The 20,358-nt window shown below is 36.7% G+C and overlaps 1 protein-coding gene across 1 annotated transcript; it reads right to left on the bottom strand.

Annotated features, from left to right (window-relative positions):
• Positions 1 to 15,109: 15,109 nt before the first annotated feature.
• On the bottom strand, positions 15,110 to 15,427 carry LOC140502345 (transmembrane protein 213-like). Its single transcript, XM_072606574.1, has one exon. It carries the CDS (start codon positions 15,425 to 15,427, stop codon positions 15,110 to 15,112), a length of 318 nt encoding a protein of 105 aa, XP_072462675.1.
• Between the last annotated feature and the right edge of the window lie 4,931 nt (positions 15,428 to 20,358).

The raw sequence follows: 20,358 nt of genomic DNA, 5'->3' as shown, positions 1-20,358 counted from the left end.
TCTGCTCCTGGCATTTCTCTTGAAGTTGTCAGGCAGCAAAGAACATATCAACCATTCCTTGACTCTTTCTGAAGCCATGCTGGCTCTCAGAGTCTTCCAGTGAAGAATCAGTCTATTAAGGAGGACTCTGGAAAAAATCTTGCCAGCAATGACTAAGAAAGAGAACCTCCTGTGATTATCACAGGACAATCTATTTCCTTTACCTTTATAGAGACGGACAATGGGGGTGTCCTTGAAGTCCTGGGAGATAAACTCCTCTTACCATACAACCCAGAAAATTTCAGTCAGCTTTTGTATGAATAATGGACCCTGACCTTGTAAATCTCAGCTGAAATAGAATCAGCACCAAGTGCTTTGCCACATGAAAGGGGCCTAATGGCATTCAAAAACCTCTTCTTCAATTAAAAATTTGTCTAGAGAGGAATTGACTTCAACCTTAGATAAACACTCAATGACTTCAGTATTGATTGATGGTCTGTTGAGAAAACTATGGAATTGTTCTGCCCATCTCTCTAGGATGATGTCCTTATCACTAGTCAAGGTAACTGCATCACTGCTAAGTAGTTGACATGAACCATATGTCTTTGGTTCATCAATAGCCTTCAGGGTATCATTAAAGGACTTTGAATTGTTGCTGTCAACTTAAAACTGAATTTTACATACCTTCTTATTGACCTAGAATCCTGCATCTCTCTAAGCTTCACTACATTTTTCTTCTGATGGAATTAAATACTGTTTTCTTTGAGAAAGATGAACTATCTTGCTGGTAAACCCTGTAGAGCTCTCATTTTTCATTTAACAGGTTCTGAATTTTCATCAAATCAGTTTAGATGTTCTGAATAGATGAATAAATGCAATGCTGTACACCAAATCTCTGAAAGCTGTCCACTCCTTTTCTGCTCCACTGTTGCCCATCATGTGTTCATTCAATTTTCCCTCCAAGTTAGCAACAGATTGTTGGTGCTTAGAGAAGCATTCTAATCTATTCACATTAATTATGGTAGATATTTTGCCTTGAACTCATCACTTTTGTTGAATGCAAATATTTAGCTCAGAAAGAATAAATCTGTAATCAGTCCAGCACTCTATACCATATATTGCCTTCAAAGTACTTCATACTTGGAGCATGCACACTGATGATGTTGGCATGACATTTTCCTGCAAGTGTCAATCACATTGTCATAAGCCTGTCATTCACTAGTTTTGGGTCGCATACAAGCTTATTGGCTATATTATTTTGATTGCAAAATCTACTCCAGCTTCACAGTGCTTGCCTTCAATGTTGTCACTACAGTAAAATATGTATACAGCTCCAGCTTCAGTAAGTTAGTTGGCCTTCATTTACCAGCCTTGTTTCACTCAGGGTTGCTATTTGGATATGATCCCTTGTACTGTTAATGCAGCTTTGCATAAAGGGAAGATCTTTTCCATACATTGATAGGCCCAGATGACCTGCTTGAGTCACATGGAAGCCTGAATCACATGAGTCTGTGGTGGGAGTAGCTTGATGAATGGGTGGAGCAGGAAGGGTGGAGCAAAACTGAGGGAAAGTTGGACATAGCAGTTAGATCTGAGGGAGAGAGATGAAGCAAGGAGCCAGCTGTGAATGTTTGTTTGTGGGAAGGCCCTAGCAAGGGAAAAGTTTGAGGATGGTGGTGCCACCTGCATTGGTATTGTATATTGATTTCTTTGTTGGTATGGATTTCACATTGTGGTGTTGGGATTCAGCTTTATGGTTTTTAAATAAATGTTTTGGTTCTGTCTTCCATGTGAGGAGTCTGTTATATTTTGCGACTCAGAATTACTCTTACATAATCATAGCTGCTGTAGGCACTGTGAGTATTGCATCGGCACTACATACCTGCTGAGTTCTCTCACAACAAGAGCTGTTTGTTTTGTTTTTTAGCAAACTGGATTTTTTGTTGTCTATAAGTGTGCACATATTCCACATACCAATGGTGAGTGGAATCATCTTTGGAGAAGTTTTTGTACTTTGTGTGTATGTGTGTGTTTTGAAGTTAGGATAGAATCCCTATCTGCCACAGTAATCAGTCCTGGCTTTGGTAAGCAGGCAAATTTTAGGGCCCTTTTTCTAGCTTCTTTTTCCCACCAGGAGATGAGCAGCACGATTGTTAAAAGGCTGCTCAGAAACCCATGGGTTGTTGAATTCTGTTTCTGCTTCCACTGAGAAGATGACTCTCTGACCTAGGCTTCCTATATGTAGGGTTGTAGCTACAGCTCCCAGTGTATCCACACCAGCTTCTGCATCACTTGCTTGTTGCCACAGGACTTTGAGATAGGTAAAAACAATAAAATGGAATGGGTGATGTCTTTTGATTCATGTGTAAATTGGATTTAAGTGAGGCAGAGTTGCATGGCGTAACTCTTTCTTCCAGAGTCATCACAGTCCAGAGGAAGGACAGAGTCAAAACAACTGGTGATGGCTACAGATACAGTGAATGTCCTTGGTCTCTCTGATGTCTCACCAGGTTCTAAATGCTCCATAATGCCTATTTCAGCCACCTTCATGGCTCTTGGGATAAATTCTTCTCATCTGCCCTCTTCACTAGGTGAAGGCTTCCCATGCTTGGAGTCAATACACCCTGGACTCACTGATGTGTTTGAGACCTTCAGTTAAACTCAACCTATTTTAGCCTGTCTGCCAAAACAGCTTATCAGGATATGGTCACTTTGTGCATGACACAGCTTCTTGGAGTCACAGGTGAGACTTAGGTAGATCAGGTGTATAGCATAGAAGGAAAGCAGCACTGAAAAAACTCAGACACCTTAACATTAGAGGTACTACTCTTCTCTGAACACACACTGCATTCTTCCAATAACTATACCAATGCTGAATGTATTGAGGTGGTCTTATCTTCATTACTGAAATTTTCAAAAGGAACTTCCACATATGGAATTTTTCATATAGGAAGAATGAAAAGCTTCATAATGAAAAAAAAATACCTATACCTACATAGGCTGACTTTTTGTTTGTTATTCTAATCTGGCACATAATGAAATACCTATAGATACATAGAAAGAAGAACAAACATGTAGTTAAACACATTTTGTTTACAGATAAAGAGACAAAGGCCAGAGAGGCTGAGCAAATTAGGGCAGAAATGGCTAATTTGTTAATGTAAAGGAGTAAATTAATCATCACTGTCATGACATAATTAAAATGAAGAAAAAGACATACAAAAATATCCATTGTATTTGGAACGGGGATCTTAAAATTCTAAGTTTTGATATGAAATTTTACTCAAAATGACAGTAACAATAGCAATAATAGGTGATAATAGTAAAGACATAGATTTCCATTGAAAATAATAATGATGATAGTAATAAATTCATACACTAATTTAAGATTTAGAAAACACTTTATAAATAATTCAAAGATATCATTTGAATATTATGAGGTTATTGCCAAAGGGAGAAGTCCCAAATGGATGGGGCTTTTTCAATAGCCAAGGCTAAGCTACATCAAGCCTTAGCTTTGACCTCATCACCTGCATTTTTTTAAGCAAATCTTCTATTTTTATCTCCAATTTCTCATTAATTATTAATCTCTTCTTACCTACCAGCTCCTTCTCAGTTGTCTACAAATATTTACATGTGTTTTTTACTCTTTTTTCACTATACCTAAAAACATATGCCTTTTTATTTCTTTGTTTTTATTTTACTTGGATTTATTTTGAGAAGCCCAAAGACATAGGCTTTTGGCACAAGAACTCACTATTTGACAAAAACTGTTGGGAAAACTGTAAAACAATATGACAGACTAGGCATAGACCAACATCTTATATATGCAAAAATAAGGTCAAAATAGGTATATACTTTAGACATAAATGGTAATACCACAAACCAATTAGGAGAGCAAGGAATAGTTGACCTATCAGATCTACGATGCAGAAAAGAAGTTAAGATCAAACAAGTGATAGAGAGCATTAGAAGATGCAAAATAGATAATTATGATTATATTAAGTTAAAAAGTTTTTGTAAAAAAAAAGCCAAAACAACCAAGATAAGAAACAAAGAAGAAAGTTGGGGGGAAATTTGCAGTTGATTTCTTTAATATAAGCCTCATTTCTAAAATATATAGAAATCTTAGAAAAATTCACAAGAATATAAGTCAGTAACCAATTGATAAGTACTCAGAGGTTATGAGCAGGCACTTTCCAGATGAATAAATCTAAAGTGTTAATAGTTGTATGAAAATAAAAAGTGCTCTGAATTACTATTGATTAGAGAAATGCAAATTAGAACAACTCAGGTACCAACTTAATTTTTCAAACTGGGTAATATGACAGGAAAAGCAAATGATAAATGTTAGAGGAGACATGGGAAACCTGAAACACTAATGTACTTTTTTGGTGGAGTTGAGAACTGACTTAAAAATTCTGGAAAGAAATTTGGAACTATGCCCAAAAGGCTATAAAACTGTGCATATCCTTTCATCTAGCAGTACTATGAGGTCCCTATCCCAAAGAGAGTTGTGAAAAAAGAAGACTTATTTATACAGAAATATTTTTAGCAGCACTTTTTTCAGTCATAATGAATTGGAGATATATGTGATGCTTATCAGTTGGAGAATGACTAAATGAGTTGTAGTATATGTTTCTAGTAGAATAATAATAAAATGGTGAACAGAATAATAAAAAAAAAACCTTGGAAATACATGAACTAAAACAAAGTGAAGAAAACAGAATCTGGAGAATATTGTACACAGTAATATAATGTTGTAAAATGATCAACTGTGAATGATTTAGCTATTCTCAGCAAAACAATAATCCAAGAAAATTCCAAAGGATTTATGATGAAAACTGCAGTCCAACTCCAAAGAAAGAACTAATGGAATCTAAACGCAGATTGAAGCATACCATTTTCACTTCTGTGTGTGTGTGTGTGTGTGTGTGTGTTTGTGAGAGAGAGAGAGAGAGAAAGAGAGAGAGAGAGAGAGAGAGAGAGAGAGAGAGACAGAGAGAGACAGAGACAGAGACAGAGACAGAGAGACAAAGAGACAGAGACAAACACACTCACAAACACACACAAACAGAGAAAGAGAGAGAGAGAGAATATGTTAGGAGGGCCTGGATTTTCTTTAACAACATGAATAATATGAAAATATGTTTTGCATGATTGCAAATGTATAATATATATCAAATTGCTCATTGTCTGAGTGAGAGGTAAGGGGAGGGTTAGTAGGACAGAGTGTAGAACTCAACATTTTAAAAGAATGAATGTTAAAAATCATTTTCACAAGTAATTAGAAAGTTATATATATTAATCAGACAAAAATTGGTGTATCAAAGAACCAATTATAGAAAAAATGACTAACTTTCCTCAAGAGTCTGAAAATAAAAAAAATGTATAAATTTTGAGGTGGAATGAAGTCAGAGCAGTCCCTGGGGGAAATGCTATGTCTTTGTCGCTTTCTTCGTCAAAAAAGAGAAGAACTAGACCAATTAACAGAAGCATCAAGAAGAACAAAATAGAAATTCTAACAATCAATGACAAGACTAGCAAAATTGAAAGCAAAAAGCCTCAATGAGTTAATAAATAAGAGTAGCAACTGATTTCATGACAAAAAATAAGCAAGCCATTATGTAGCTTGATTAAAATAGAAAGCAGGGAATCAAATTACAATTATCAACAATTAAATAGTATATTTCAAAATGAAAGAATGGAACATTAAAAAATATTTTGCTCAAGTAGTTGTCAATAAAAATGACATCACAAATAAACTGGATGGTCATCCTATGAATACAAAATGCCCATAAAAACATAGTAAGTTGTTGAGAGCTTAACCCAATTTCAGAAAAAAAGAAAAATCTATAAATTAAGTGCCAATAATGGAGAAGAACAAGAACTAAATGTATTTATAAGAAAATTCTATTAAATATCCAAATAAAAATTTATACCACTATTACACAAACTGCAATATTTATTTTAAAAATACATCTTCCCAAATTCCTTCTATGGTGAGAATATAGTCTTAATGCCTAATCCATGGAAAGACAAATGTTAGAACTAAAACATAATTGTTTCCTATATATCTCATGATAACTATTTTTTAAAAATATCAAAGTGTTTCTATCAATATGTCAAGAATTTTACAACGTGGTGAAATCAGCTGAATACTAGAAAAGGAGGGTTGATTGAATGTGAAGAAAAGTACAACAAATAGCAGCCTTAAGAATAACATGTAATAAAATGCCATGTTGTTGTTTGGTCCTTTTACCCATGTCTAACTCTGTGGGAACCCATTTTAGGGGTTTTTGTTTGTTTGTTATTTTTTTAAATTTTAATTGTTTTCAGTGTTCTACAATCACTTTTGTAAAACTTAGAATTTTTTCCCCTTCCTTTCCCTGTATCCCCGCTTCCTTCCCCATAATTCCCTGAGATAATTTTATATAGGTTCTACACATAGATTCCCATTAAATACATTTTCACCTTAGTCATGTTGCACAGAAAAATTAAAATGAATGGGAGAAATCATAAAACAAACCAAAACATAATACAAAAGAAAATGATCTGCTACATTCTGCAATTGAAATCCATAATTCTTTCTCTGGATGTGGAAGGCATTTTGTCTTAAGAGACCTCTGAAGATTTTTAAGTCCTTGCATTGAAATGAAGTTCTCAGTCTACCAGAAAGTATCCTCACACACTGTGGTTGTTACTGTGTACAAAGTTCTCCTGGTTCTGCTCCTTTGGTTCAGCATTAGTTCATTTACGTCTTTCCAGGCCTCTGTGAAGTCTTCCTCCGCATCATTTCTTATAGCAAAATAGTATTCTGTTACATTCATATACCATAATTAATTCAACCATTCCCCAATTGATGGGCGTCCCCTTGATTTCCAGTTTTTGGCCATCACAAAGAATGATGCTATAAATCTTTTCGTAAATATGGGAACCATTCCCGTTTTTATGATCTCTTGTGGATACAGTTCTAGATGAGGTATTGCTGGGTCAAAGGGTATGCACTTTTTTGTACCCCTTTGGGTATAGTTCCAAATTACTCTCCAGAATCGATGGATCAGCTCACAGTGCACAGCTCCACAAACAATGAATTAGTGTTCCAACTTTCCCCCATCTTCTCCTACATTTATCATCATCCTGTTTTGTCATGTTAGCCAATCTGATAGGTGTGATGTGGTATCTCAGAGTTGTTTTCATTTGCATCTCTCTAATCAATATTGATTTAGAACATTTTTTTCATATGACTATAGACAGTTTTAATTTATTCCTCTGAAAACTGCCATGTTCATGTCCTTTGATCATTTATCAATTGTGTAATGACTTGTATTCTTGCACATTTGACTCACTTCTCTATAGATTTTAGAAATGAGGTCTTTATCACAGACACTAGTTCCAAAAATTCTTTTCCAGTTTTCTGCTTACCTCCTAATCTTGGTTGCATTGTGTTTCTTTGTTCAAAAATTTTTAATTAAATGTAATCAAAATTAATCATTTTGTATTTCATAATGTTTTCCATCCCTCGTCTAGTCAAAAATTCTTCCCTTCTCTATAAATCTGATATATACACTTTACCTTGCTCCATTAATTTGTTTATAGTCTCAATCTTTATATCTAGATCATGTACCCATTTTGATTTCATTCTTGTGTACAGTGTCAGGCATTGGTCTATGCCTACACTCTGCCAAACTGTTTTCCAGTTTTTCCCAGCAATTTTTGTCAAACAGTGAGTTCTTATCCCAGAAACTAGGGTCCTTGTGTTTATCAAACAGTAGATTTCTATATTCATTGACTACTGTGTTTTGGGTGCCTAACCTATTCTGCTGGTCTATCCTTTTGTTTCTTAACCAGTACCAAGTGGTTTTGATAATTGCTGCTTTATAAGGCAATTTGAGATCTGGTAGAGATAGACCACCTTCCCTAGGATTTCTTTTCATTAGTTCCCTTGATATTCTGGACCTTTTGTTCTTTCAGATGAATTTTGATGTTATTTTTTCTAGCTCTACAAAATAATTATCTGATAGTTTGATTGGTATTGCGCTGAATAAGTAAATTAATTTAGACAGAATTGTCATTTTAATATATTGGCTCAGCCCACCCAAGAGCAGCTAATGTTTTTCCACTTACTTAAATCTGCCTTTATTTGTGTGAAAAGTGTTTTATAATTGTGTTCATAAAGTCCCTAGATTTGTTTTGTGGGGTAGACTCCCAGATATTTTATAGTGTCTACTGTAACTTTGAATGAGATTTCTCTTTCTGTCCCTTGATATTGGCCTTTGTCACTAATATGTAGAAATGCAGAAGATTTGTGTGAGTTTACTTTGTAACCTGCAACTTTGGCAGAGTTGTTTATTATTTCAAGTAGTTTTTTACTTGATTCTCTGGGATTCTCTAAGTATATCATCATATCATCTGCAAAGAGTGATAACTTTGTTTCTTCTTTGCCTATTCTAATTCCTTCAGTTTCCTTTTCTTCTCTTATTGCTACAGCTAACATTTCTAGTACCATATTGAATAACAGTGGTGATATTGGACATCCTTGTTTCACCCCTGATCTTTCTGGAAATCCATCTACCTTATCCCCATTGCATATAATGTTTACTGAAGAAGGTTTTAGGTAGATACTGCTTATTATTTTATGGAAAGTTCTATTTATTACTCTGTTCTCCAATGTTTTCAATAGGAATGGACGTTGTATTTTGTCAAAAGCTTTTTCTGCATCTATTGAGATAATCATTTGGTTTCTGTTAGTTCTGTTGTTGATATGATCAATTTTTTGGGTCCCTTTAGAAACCTGTTGACTTACTTTTCATGATTTTCTTGCGTTGCTCCCATTTCTCTTCCTCATTTTTCTTCTCCTTCACTTACTTGATTCTCAAAATCCTTTTTGGACTCTTCCTTAGCCTGAGACCATTGCATATTTATTTTGGAAGTTTGTGATACATAAGCCTTAACTTCTATGTCTTCCTCTGATTATGTGCATTATTCTTCCTCATTTGAAAGGATGGAAGAAAATACCTGTTCACCAAAAAAGTAGCCTTCTAGAGTCCTATTTTTCCTTTTTGGGGGCATTTTCTCAGCCAATTACTTGACTTTGTTTCCTTTATCAAGTGGAGTGTATATGCTAGGGACCTTTATGTTCCCCGTTACTTTACTTTTGAGTCATTTGTAAAGTAAAGGATATACTCCAAGGACCTGTAAGTTCCCACTGCCTCCAAGGTAACACAGCCAAGGAGATGAATTTACTCCTCTCCTGGCATGTGCTCTAGTCTGGGAGGAACCACAAACTTTCCTGCTCAGGATCTGCATGTAAGGTTCTCTCTGCAGAGCCTCCACCAGCTCCACCAGCTAGTGCTCCTCCTAACCCTAGGATGGTCACTCAGGGCTGAGACGCAGATCAGCTGCTTGATTCCCCCAGGGTCTTTAGGCTGAGGGATCCAAAAACAGACACTGCAGATGCTTGGGGCTCCCTGGGGCTGGGGCTATGACCAGACTAATGATTGTACTGCTCCAGTCCTGTCCCTGCCAGGCTGTGTGGCCCAGGATGGGCTGTAATCTGCTCTGAGCCTTGTGTGATAGAGTTTTCCTCTCTGCCTTCCAAGCTGTCTTAGGCTAGAAATCTCTTTTACCCTGTCTTTTTGTGGCTTCTGTTGCTCTAAAATTTGTGTAGAGTCATTTTTACAGGTATTTTACAGGCTGTGGGGAGAGAGCTTCTACAGGTCCATCCATCTACACTGTCAGTTTGGCTCCATCCATGTGCTTTTACTCTTAAAGAAAAAAAAAATGAAAGGAAAGAACAGAAACAATACCAGTAACAACAACAAATAAATGAAATGTTCCTCATATGTCCATCAACTTTTGTCTTATGACTCTCAGTCTCTTCTCAGTTAAACTCTTTTTAAATAGCCACACAAAAGAGGTGCTACCACTTCCTCTTTTTCAGTTCTAAGCCCTCTGTAATCTGATATAACCTCATTCTTTAACAGAAACTATTCCCTCCAAAGTTACTAATGATCTCGTAGTTGACCCATCTAATGTCTTCTCTAGTTCCTAATCCTAATAGAAGTGTCTTCCGAATTTGTTACTGTTTATCCGGAGAGCATCACCTTGGATCCTCTCCATGGTGTCTTGGATCTTGTCCTACCTGTGTGACTCCTATTTAGCAGTCTCCTTTCATAACCTTGCCCTTTCCTACCTTTCCAAATACATTCTACTCCCTGCTACACACCTTATGATCCATCTCTATAGACGTATTTCATTATTCCTCATGCAAATCATCTTTGAGTTCCGTGTTTTTACATTGATTTTTGCTTGTGTTCTTTCCCAACTTCCAGCTCAAATTTTACCTTATCCAGAGGACTTGGTATTGTTCCATCCATTTCTAGCACTATCCATTTTAAAGATACCTTCCATTCCCTCTATACTTATACTGTTTTTTCTCATTTATATATGATGCATGCTTTATTGGAATTTAAGCTTTTTTAAGGGCAGGGACAATTATGTTTTGCTTTCTTTTTTGCTTTGATTTTGCTATCTATCCCTGGTATTTAGAAAAATTGCAATGTACCTAGTACAAAGTAAATACTTAATTCACATTAGTTGACTGATTTAAAATATAAATGATAAAGTTCCCTACTCAAATGGTGTTTTAGCAAAGATGAATGAAAGAAAATTATTAGTTGAAATATGATTAAAATAATTATTCTGTGCAGAAAATTTTGAAAATCATATTTATAAAATTGATGAAATTTCATTTAAACATCTTAAATTAAAAGTAATCCAGCATAATGATAAACCTAAATATAACATAAATATTGAAATTAAATTTTTCACTTTGACTTTGTTTTCGTCATCAAAATAGCTATTGAAGTCAGTGGGCATTTTTTGCTAAAATGTAAAATTTTTCCATCTATATTCACTAGAGAAATTGCTCTATAATTTCTTTTTCTGTTTTGTCTCTTCCTGGTTTAGGTATCAATATAATATTTGTATCATACAAAGAATTTGGGAGGACTCCTTCTTCCCCAATTTTCAAAAATAGTCTATATAGTATTGGAATTAATTGTTCTTTAAATGTTTGATAAAATTCACTTGTAAATCCATCTGGCCCTGGAGGATTTTTCCTAAGGAGTCCATTGATGGCTTGTTCATTTTTTTTTTTCTGAGATGGGGTTGTTTAAGTACTCAACTTCCTCTTCTGTTAATCTGGGCAATTTGTATTTTTTAAAATACTCATCCACCTCATTTAGATTTTCGAATTTGTGAGCATGAAGTTGGGCAAAGTAATTTCTAATTATTGTTTTAATTTCCTCTTCATTGGAGATGAGTTCACCCCTTTCATTTTTGAAATTAGTAATTTGATTTTCTTCTTTCTTTTTTTAAATCAAGTTGACCAAAGGTTTATCAATTTTATTAGTTTTTTCCCAAAACCAGGCATTGGTTTTATGTATTAATTCAATAGTTTTCTTAATTTCAATTTTATTAATCTCTCCTTTGGTTTTCAGTATTTCTAATTTGGTATTTACTTGGGGATTTTCAATTTGTTCTTTTTCTAGCTTTTTCAGCTGCATTTCCAAGTCATTGATCTCCTCTATCTCTATTGTATTTATGTAGCATCAGCAGGCATTTTTTTTAAAGACTAGACTACATGTTCCTGAATTCTATTAAGTTACATAAATGCTATGTGACTGACAATTTAATCAAAAAACTTAAAAACTGAGGCATCACAAGATTATATTTTAAAAATGGACTCCTGAAAGAGCCACTATGAGGTTCTGAATATATTTATCGAAAATCAAGCTAACAAAACAATTATATTCATAGTGATATTGATATGATAATTCTCATATTAATAAGAGCCAGGTAGTGCAGTTATATATGCTTTAATTTAAAAAAAAAAACTTTTATAAGTGGAGTTAGGATGACCTAGCAGGTAGACAAAATAGCCAAAGGGGATTGTACTGTACTTAATAATTCAATTTTAAGCATTAAATGTGGCCAAAATATTGAATATGTGTCTGAGAGTTGTCAAAGTATGGAAATATAGGGCTAAGTTTACTTTAGTAGGATGGGAAAAGGGATCTTCTGTTTACAAAAGAAAAAACAAACATGTATTTGGGGAGGGGAAGAAAGAAGTTATAAAAAGGGGTAAAAATTTACAAAAATGTACTGTCAGGAATAATGTAGGAAAGTGGGGAAAATTTCAGGTTCTACAAATATAATGCAGAAGATACTCTAACTGCATCCCTGAGGATTATTTGTATCCTAGAATAAGGTCTCTAGTAGCCTGAGTCCCTAGTGCAACCAGATAGGGAGATTTTAGTGAGGGAGTTAGGGGAGTAGTCATGTTGTTCTGGTGCTCTTGCCCTGTCATTCCCATCCCCAAATATAATCATTGTGAGTTAAGGGATGACTCCTTTAATAATAAATATAAATCAGTCTGGAAGGGGAAGAACCTCAGGGCTGCTGGACAAAAGAGAAACAATTACTATTTGCATTCATTCTGAGCCACGAGGACCCAAAAAATAACCATTAAGTGGTGCTTTGGCAGGAACTTATTGTAGTCCAATCAATGCGAGATCCAGTGAATTTGGTTTAAAGCATCATCTTTAAGAAAGTAATCTAGCCCAGTATACCCCAAGATAACGAAAGGTTATAAAGGTATATTAGAAGCTTTCTATGTTCTTTCTTTCCTTTCTTCCTTCCTCCTTTCCTTTTTTCATTCCTTCTTTTTCCTTCCTTCCTTCCTTCCTTCCTTCCTTCCTTCCTTCCTTCCTTCCTTCCTTCCTTCCTTCCTTCCTTCCTTCCTTTTGCTCTCTCTCCTTCTCCCTCTCTCTGGGTCTCTGTTTCTCATAGTAGCATCTTAATAAATATTTTTGACTGTTCACTTTAAAATTTTCACATACCAGTACATCATTTGTACATAACCTCAACATGTGTATATATGTATTGTGTGTGTGACACAGATATAGTTGCTGTTCAGTAGTTTCAGTAGTGTACAGCTCTTTCAGATTACTTCTGGGGTTTTCTTGCAAAGATCCTGGAGTGGTTTGTCATTTCCCTCACCAGCTCATTTAAAGACGAAGAAACTAAGACAAACAGGGATAAGTGACTTACCTAGGGGAACATATGTAGTGTCTGAAAAGGATTTGAACTAATAAAGATGAGTCTTCTTGATTCCTGATTCCAAACCCAGGGCTCTATCCATGAGCACACACACACACATGTATACACACATATATAAATATGTGTATATACATATGTTTGTATATGTGTACATATACACATAAATACATAAAAACACACATTGATGGAGAGATAGATAGATAGATAGATAGATAGATAGATAGATAGATAGATAGATAGATAGATAGACAGATAGATATGGGAAGTGTAAAAGTAAATGCATTTTTGGCATGATGGTTGTCCAGTACATATTCATGGAATGGGAATTAACAGGTTGGATTAATGCATGAAGTGAGTTCAAAAAAAAAGCAGTGAAGCAAGACTAGAGAGGGTTGTCACACCCACTTTGACTTAACTGCTGGGCTAAGTAGATTGCATAATATACATGTATGTGTGTATGTGTGTATCTATGGTATATATGTACATACACACATATATGCATGTATGTCTGTATGTGTAAATATATACAGAATTTACAGCTGTATAGAACCATTGTGTGAGTATCAGCCTTAGAGAAATCACTTAGGCAAATGAATGAAAACAAAAGTGTTTTTTAACTACTATGTCACAAGTTCTGTGGAAGAAATCAGGATGAGAAAAGGAAAAAAACAAAATAGTCCTTGTTCTTAAGGCACTACATTGTAATTAATGGAGATAATATATAAGAAAAAGTTCAGGTTCAGGGCAAATGGAAAGACCCAGAATAGCCAATACTGTATTGAATAAGAAAAGGGAGTTAGTTTAAGTTTTTACAGAATTTTCACAGTGCCATATAGCTCCATCTTTCTATCACAACAGTTTTTTACTTAATTCTAAGGCCAGCTTAATTAAGGATAATTTGCTTATTTATATGCCATCAGCCTAGCAACATTCTCTGCCCCCCAACCAACCCCTCTCCCATTTACCCTGTTTTTCCTATTTGGTACCTGGAATTGTAAGATCAAAAATGTAAAGCTGGAAATCACCCCAGAAGAAAAGAAGGTGACTCAGTGGATACAGAATAGGATATGGCTTCTGAAGACTGAATTCTACTACTTTCAAGCTAGGTAATATGGGGCAAGTTAGTCAACCTCTCTCTGCCTCAGTTTTTCATCTTTATTTGTTCACCATTTCTTTTTTGCTTTCTCAGTCTTTCAGAGCTCAGGTTCCTGGTGATTTTTCTCCTGTCTATGTAGCAGGAATTATTACATTTATATACCAATTGACTTTTGCTCTACTTTGTTTCCAGCTTTTGTTGTACTTGTTGTTACCACAGAGTCCTACTGAAACTGTTTTCATCTTTGAACTTCTTGGGGTATATGTCTAGTAGAGAGATTTATTCAGTCAAAATGTATGAAGTAATGTCACACATTTGCATAATTCCAAATGGAGAGCCAAAATGGATGGATTGATTCACAGCTCTACCAACAGTGTACAAGTATTCCTTTCTTCCCACAACTCCTCCAGCACGATCCTCATTTTTGTTTTCTTAGTCAATTTTCAGGGTGAGAGGTGAAAACGCAGAATTTTTAAAATTTGTATTTCTCTTATTATTATTGATTTAGAGCAAGTTTCCAAATGGCAATTAATGTAATTTATAATTTGCAATTCTCTCTAAAATTGTTCATATCTTGTGATCACTTATCTTTGAGGAACGGCTCTTGGTTATTCCTTTTTTGTATCCTTGAGTGTCAAGATAGTGCTGGGAACACAACTGATAGTTCATAAATTCTTCCTGTTGATTCAATTCAGCAAACGTTTATGGAAATAAATCTGATATTAAGCTATAGAGAGAGGAAAACTACCAAGACTACATAGCAACCTTTTGAAACTAGGTGTGAAAGTACTGTTATCTTTGCTGAAACTGGAAGTTGAATCTTATTTCAAGACTTTCTTGAAATTTCAATCTTCCTTTCATGTAGGAAACTGGTGGAGTTTGCTAGTTTTGTCCATGGAGTCCCAAATTTTATGCATGTGTGTACTTGGATTCATCAGGTGTCATCTTTCGGAGTTTACCCACACAGAGCAAAATGAGTGTAAGAAACCAGAGACTCCAGCCAATAGCTGCTGCGATCCAACCATCTTCATCCATTCCATGCTTACAGCACTGGGCAGCCTTTGAGCAGAAATCTACATTAGGGCACTGTGCTGTAAATCCCGAGTCTGACACCAGAGAAGGAACCATTGAGGAGTTGTGTGTTTCTGCTAAGCAAGTTGTGTAGAAGGATGCAGACAAGAGGACGAGGCTGATGGGAACGTAGATTACAGAGGAAAGCTGCTTCATGGTGGAGATGGGAGGCACCTATCCAGACTGCCGTAGTACCGCTTGTCCTCTGGAAACCTTGAAAATGACTCTGGCAGACCACAGGGAAACCTCTGCTCTCCTCTTTAGAAGAAAAGAGAAGGGGTGGAGCAAAGTCAGTTTTTCATCTTTAAATGAGAATAATAAATGAACATACTTCTCCTATTGTTGCTTTGAAGATAAAATGAGAATATTTGCAAAGGGCTTTGCAAACCTTAAGGTGCTAAGGAAGTTATAGCTTTCATTATACTACTCTAACCCTTTCATTGTACATGAGAACAAGCTAAATCTCAGGGAGATTGAGTCACGTGTCCAAGACTGCATGATTTAAAAATGTCAGAAGCAAGAATTAAACTCAGATCCTGTAATGAATGTTCTTTCCTCTAACCCCCTTAACAACTTGGCTAGAATAGTCTCTCTGTTGCATTATAACAATTTCACTAAGCACACTATTTAGGGCATTTAGTCGTGAATGATCATGTTATTAATGATAGGTTTTGGAATTAGATTTATATTATCTGGATCTTATCCAAGTTTCTTAAGATTACTTTGTTCTTCAACTAATTTTTGTTGTTTTCTAAGGCTTTCCCCACCCTCAGTCATTATCCTAGGGATGTACTTCAATATATGGGCAGCCAACTGTAGCCACTCCATCTTCATATGTGTTTCTTTACAGATCAAATTAATTATATTCAGCAGGTTATTGCTACCCCACTATGTGCAAAGTATTGTGCTAGATCCACACTAGAACTTGCATGATAAAGTAGGGAATGAAATTATGAAAATGAACCTGGAATGGTAACATAAGAAATGTGAACTGGAAAAGTCTGGAAAATGCATCCTTGTGGAGATGGCATCTTAGCTCGGTTTTTGTAAAAAAATGAAAACTTTTAATAGATTGAGATGAGGGAATGGGTAGGTAAATGAATTCTTGGCATGGTAGTCAAGCAGTACATATTCATGGAATGCAAAAGAAAAAGAGTGAGATACATTAATGTATGATTTTGAATCCAAAAACAAGGCTGGAGAGATTCCACTTTGTGAAATGACTTAAATCCTGTGCTTAGCTGATGGCATTTTTATTCCTGAGAAAATGGCAGAGGGACAGAAGAGGCATTGACAATGATTTTATTCAGAGGAGTGACCTTTGGAAGATCATTTTGGCAGTTTTATGAAGGGAATATTAGAAAATGGGAAGCCTGGAATGAGATAAACCCTTTAAGAGATTATTACAGATGTACAAGAAAGGGGTGGGAGTTGGGTATGGAAGTGTGAATAAAATTTAATGATTAAATATGAGAAATATTTCACATTTTTAATTAGCAAGATTTGATGATGACTGAGATGTAGGAGACTGGGGAAGATAAAAATCAATATTTTGAGCATGTATTTACAGGAAGATGATAGTGGCACAGAAGGTAATGTGTCAGAAGGTAGTGTGGAAGATAGATTGAAGGGGCAAATATTGACTTCAGGTTGGGGGTTCTTGAGATGAAGATTCAGCAGCAGTTAGCTAATTGTGACTAAAAGTCAACTTGAGTGTAGATATGTCAAAATTAGATGTATAGAAATTCAAATGAAAGTAGAAAAAAGATAGTGTAAACACAGGATATTTCTGGGGACCTGACCTTAGATATCACTTCCACTTATGAAGATGGACATATAATTTATCAGTCAACAAACGCTTACTAACTTGGACACCAAGTTCAATAGAACATGAGGGGAGTCATACTGCATTGATATGCAGAGTTCCTCATGTTGAAGTGATGGCAGCCCTTAAAGACAGCTCTTTCTAGTAATTTAGCAACCACAAAAAGAAATAAGATGATATTTTGAGTGGAGAGTAAGGTCACAGGCATGTTTTTGTTTGATTTTTTTATTTTGTTTTTCTTCCTTATCATAGAAAATGAATGATAAGGAGTCCTAGAAAGAAGTAGTGAAGAATGACAAATTTAAGAGAGAGAAACACTAGTGAGGGAAGATATTAAAGGAGATAGAACAGAGGAAATCAGGGGAATAAGCAGAGAACTTAGCCTTGGAAAGGAGGTGCATCATTTTTTTTTTCCCTCTGAAATTGAAAGGATGAGAGTTTACATTAAGATCTATAGAAATTCTAAGATCTGGAAGTAGAAAGAATTCATGAAGGATAGACTCAATCTTTCTGGCAAAGTAGGAGATATGTTAACCTGACAGAGTAGTTGATAAAAAATTGGGTTTGAATTACAGGAAACTACTTATATGAGAAACATAATTAAAAAGTGAAGTGAGATTTCAGGCAAGAATATATAGGAATAGGTGTAAATCAGCAGTCACTCAGTACTACTGGATGCAGCCACAACAGATCATCAATTCAGCAGCTCAAACAACTGTGAATCTTGTCAGATCCCACATTCTTGATCAACAGGAACACAGTGTACTTTAGTCAAAGGAATGCACACCAAAAATTGAGAACAATACCCCAATTGCTATGTGGTTTAACACCCATCCCACACACCATCCAAATGGGAAGAGATTTCATTACCTCTAAGGAAGAATATATGGGAAAATATTTCAAGTATTCTCACAGTATTTCATGGCAATCTTGTGCAAGTCACTTCAAGAAGAAAAAGGGAATGAAGAGAAACATGTGTTATTATAAATGTGAAGTCTCTTACAGTAAGCTGCAGGCCCAAAAAGAAGATAATTCCTAGTAAATATATACTTGAGAAGGAAAACAAAACTCAAAGTGGGACTATATGGCTATTATACAAGTAGTTAATGGAGGTAGCCCAGTACATATGTTGTTTTCCACAAAGATCATTTCCTAAGGGATATTTCTTAAAATCATTTCCTGAAAGAAAGAGTGGTTGGAGGAGAGCTAGAGATTTTTAGGACATACAGGTGATGAAGAAATATATCAATAAAATTTCATTTTAAAGAAATCTGTGATTCTATTCTCTACTAGATTTGTTAAGATCCCACTTCTGTGAGGGGATCAGGGGAGTTATACCCCACTCCCTTTCTTCCAAGTCAATAACTGCACAAATTTAGACAGCACTTGAAAGATGGCTGACTACATAAATCTCAATGGTTTAGAGACGACTTCAGTCATGAACAAGAGATAGTTAATGGGAACTAGCAAGCACATTAGATTTCAGGGAAGTTTATAGCTTAAAAGAAACATAGAGATCGGGGGGCCGGAGCCAAGATGGAGAAGTAGAAAGACGCACATACACATAGCTCCGAACACACAAACCACAGAACGGCTAGAGGGGACCAAGCCAGGGCTAGTTCTGTACCCAGAGACCATGGAATATTGGAGCGAGGGAGATTTCTGCTCCGGAGAGACCTGCAAACCTCTTGTGGGGGGTCCTTCGCGTCGTGGACTGGGCGCCGGGCCGGGGAGCAGAGTGCAGCCCTGCCACTGCGCAGAGTGCAGCCCTGCCGCGGCCATGACACCGTGAGGAAAAGATCCAAGAGGGCTACGGGGACGGGATCTCCAGCGGCCACGCTGGTCCCCCCACCCACAGAGGGACCGGCAAACCTCTCACAAAAGGTCCGTCGCGCTGCAGACGCGGAGCCCAGCCCGGACCTGCGGCAGCGGCCGCGGCTCCAAGAAGCACAGATCTGAGAAGGCTCCAGAGACGGGATCTCAAGCGGCGGCACTAGCCCCCCCACCAACAGGTGACTGACGGGGGTAGGTGAGAGAGTCTCTTTGGCGGGTTGAGAGGGGAGTGGGGTGCCCCCATGGCTCAGGCCCCCCCATGAGATAGAAGCTGAGAGGCAGCTGCAGACAGGGGCTCCCCAAACGGGCGGGAGCCTGGATCCATTGTGGAAGGTCTGTGCATAAACCCCCTGAGAGAACCAAGCCAGAGAGGCGGCCCTGCCCCTGACCTCAGCACCTGAACTTAATTTAACACTGAATAGCAGCCCTGCCCCCGCCAAAAACCCTAAGGCAGGAAGCAGCATTTGAATCTCAGTCCCCAAACACTGGCTGGGAAGACCAGGAGGCGAAGTGGGTGTGAGGAGAACATTCAGAGGTCAGGCCACTGGTTGGAGAAAATGCCAAGAAAAGGAAAAAGAAATAAAACTATTGAAGGGTACTTTATCAGAGAAAAGACACTTCCTCCCTTCCTTTCTGATGGGGAGGAACAATGCTTGCCATCAGGCAAAGACACAGAAATCAAGGATCCTGTGTCCCAGCCCACCCAATGGGCTCGGGCCATGGAAGAGCTCAAGAGGAATTTTGAAAATCAAGTTAGAGAGGTGGAGGAAAGACTGGGAAGGGAAATGAGAGGGATGAGGGAGAAGCATGAAAAACAGATCAGCTCCCTGCTAAAGGAGAACCAAAAAAATCTTGAAGAAATTGGCACCTTGAGAACTAGCTTAACTCAGCTGGCAAGGGAGGTGCAAGGGGCCAATGAGGAGAAGAATGCTTTCAAAAGCAGAATTAACCAAATGGAAAAGGAGATTCAAAAGCTCACTGAAGAAAATAGATCTTTCAAAACTGGAATGGTACGGATGGACACTAAGGACTTTTCGAGAAAGACAGATATATCAGAACATACTGCGCAGATTCGAAAAATGGAAGAAAATGTGAAATATCTTATTGGAAAAACAACTGACCTGGAAAATAGAATCAGGAGAGACAATGTAAAAATTCTGGGACTACCTGAAAACCATGATCAAAAGAAGAGCCTAGACATCATCTTCCATGAAATTATCAAGGAAAACTGCCCTGAGATTCTAGAACCAGAAGGCAAAATAAATATTCAAGGAATCCGCAGAACACCGCATGAAAGAGATCCAAAAAGAGAAACTCCTAGGAGCATTGTGGCCAAATTCCAGAATTCCCAGGTGAAAGAGAAAATATTGCAAGCAGCTAGAAAGAAACAATTCAAGTATTATGGAAATACAATCAGGATAGCACAAGA

Source organism: Notamacropus eugenii, chromosome 4 (genome assembly GCF_028372415.1).
Source record: "Notamacropus eugenii isolate mMacEug1 chromosome 4, mMacEug1.pri_v2, whole genome shotgun sequence".
NCBI classification, from domain to species: domain Eukaryota; kingdom Metazoa; phylum Chordata; class Mammalia; order Diprotodontia; family Macropodidae; genus Notamacropus; species Notamacropus eugenii.
The sequence above is the reverse complement of the archived record's forward strand: the minus strand, read 5'-3'. Positions and strand labels throughout refer to the sequence as shown.

Bases quoted from the DNA above. Each gene is read 5' to 3' on its own strand.
- LOC140502345 (XM_072606574.1), bottom strand. From the start codon at position 15,427: ATGAAGCAGCTTTCCTCTGTAATCTACGTTCCCATCAGCCTCGTCCTC.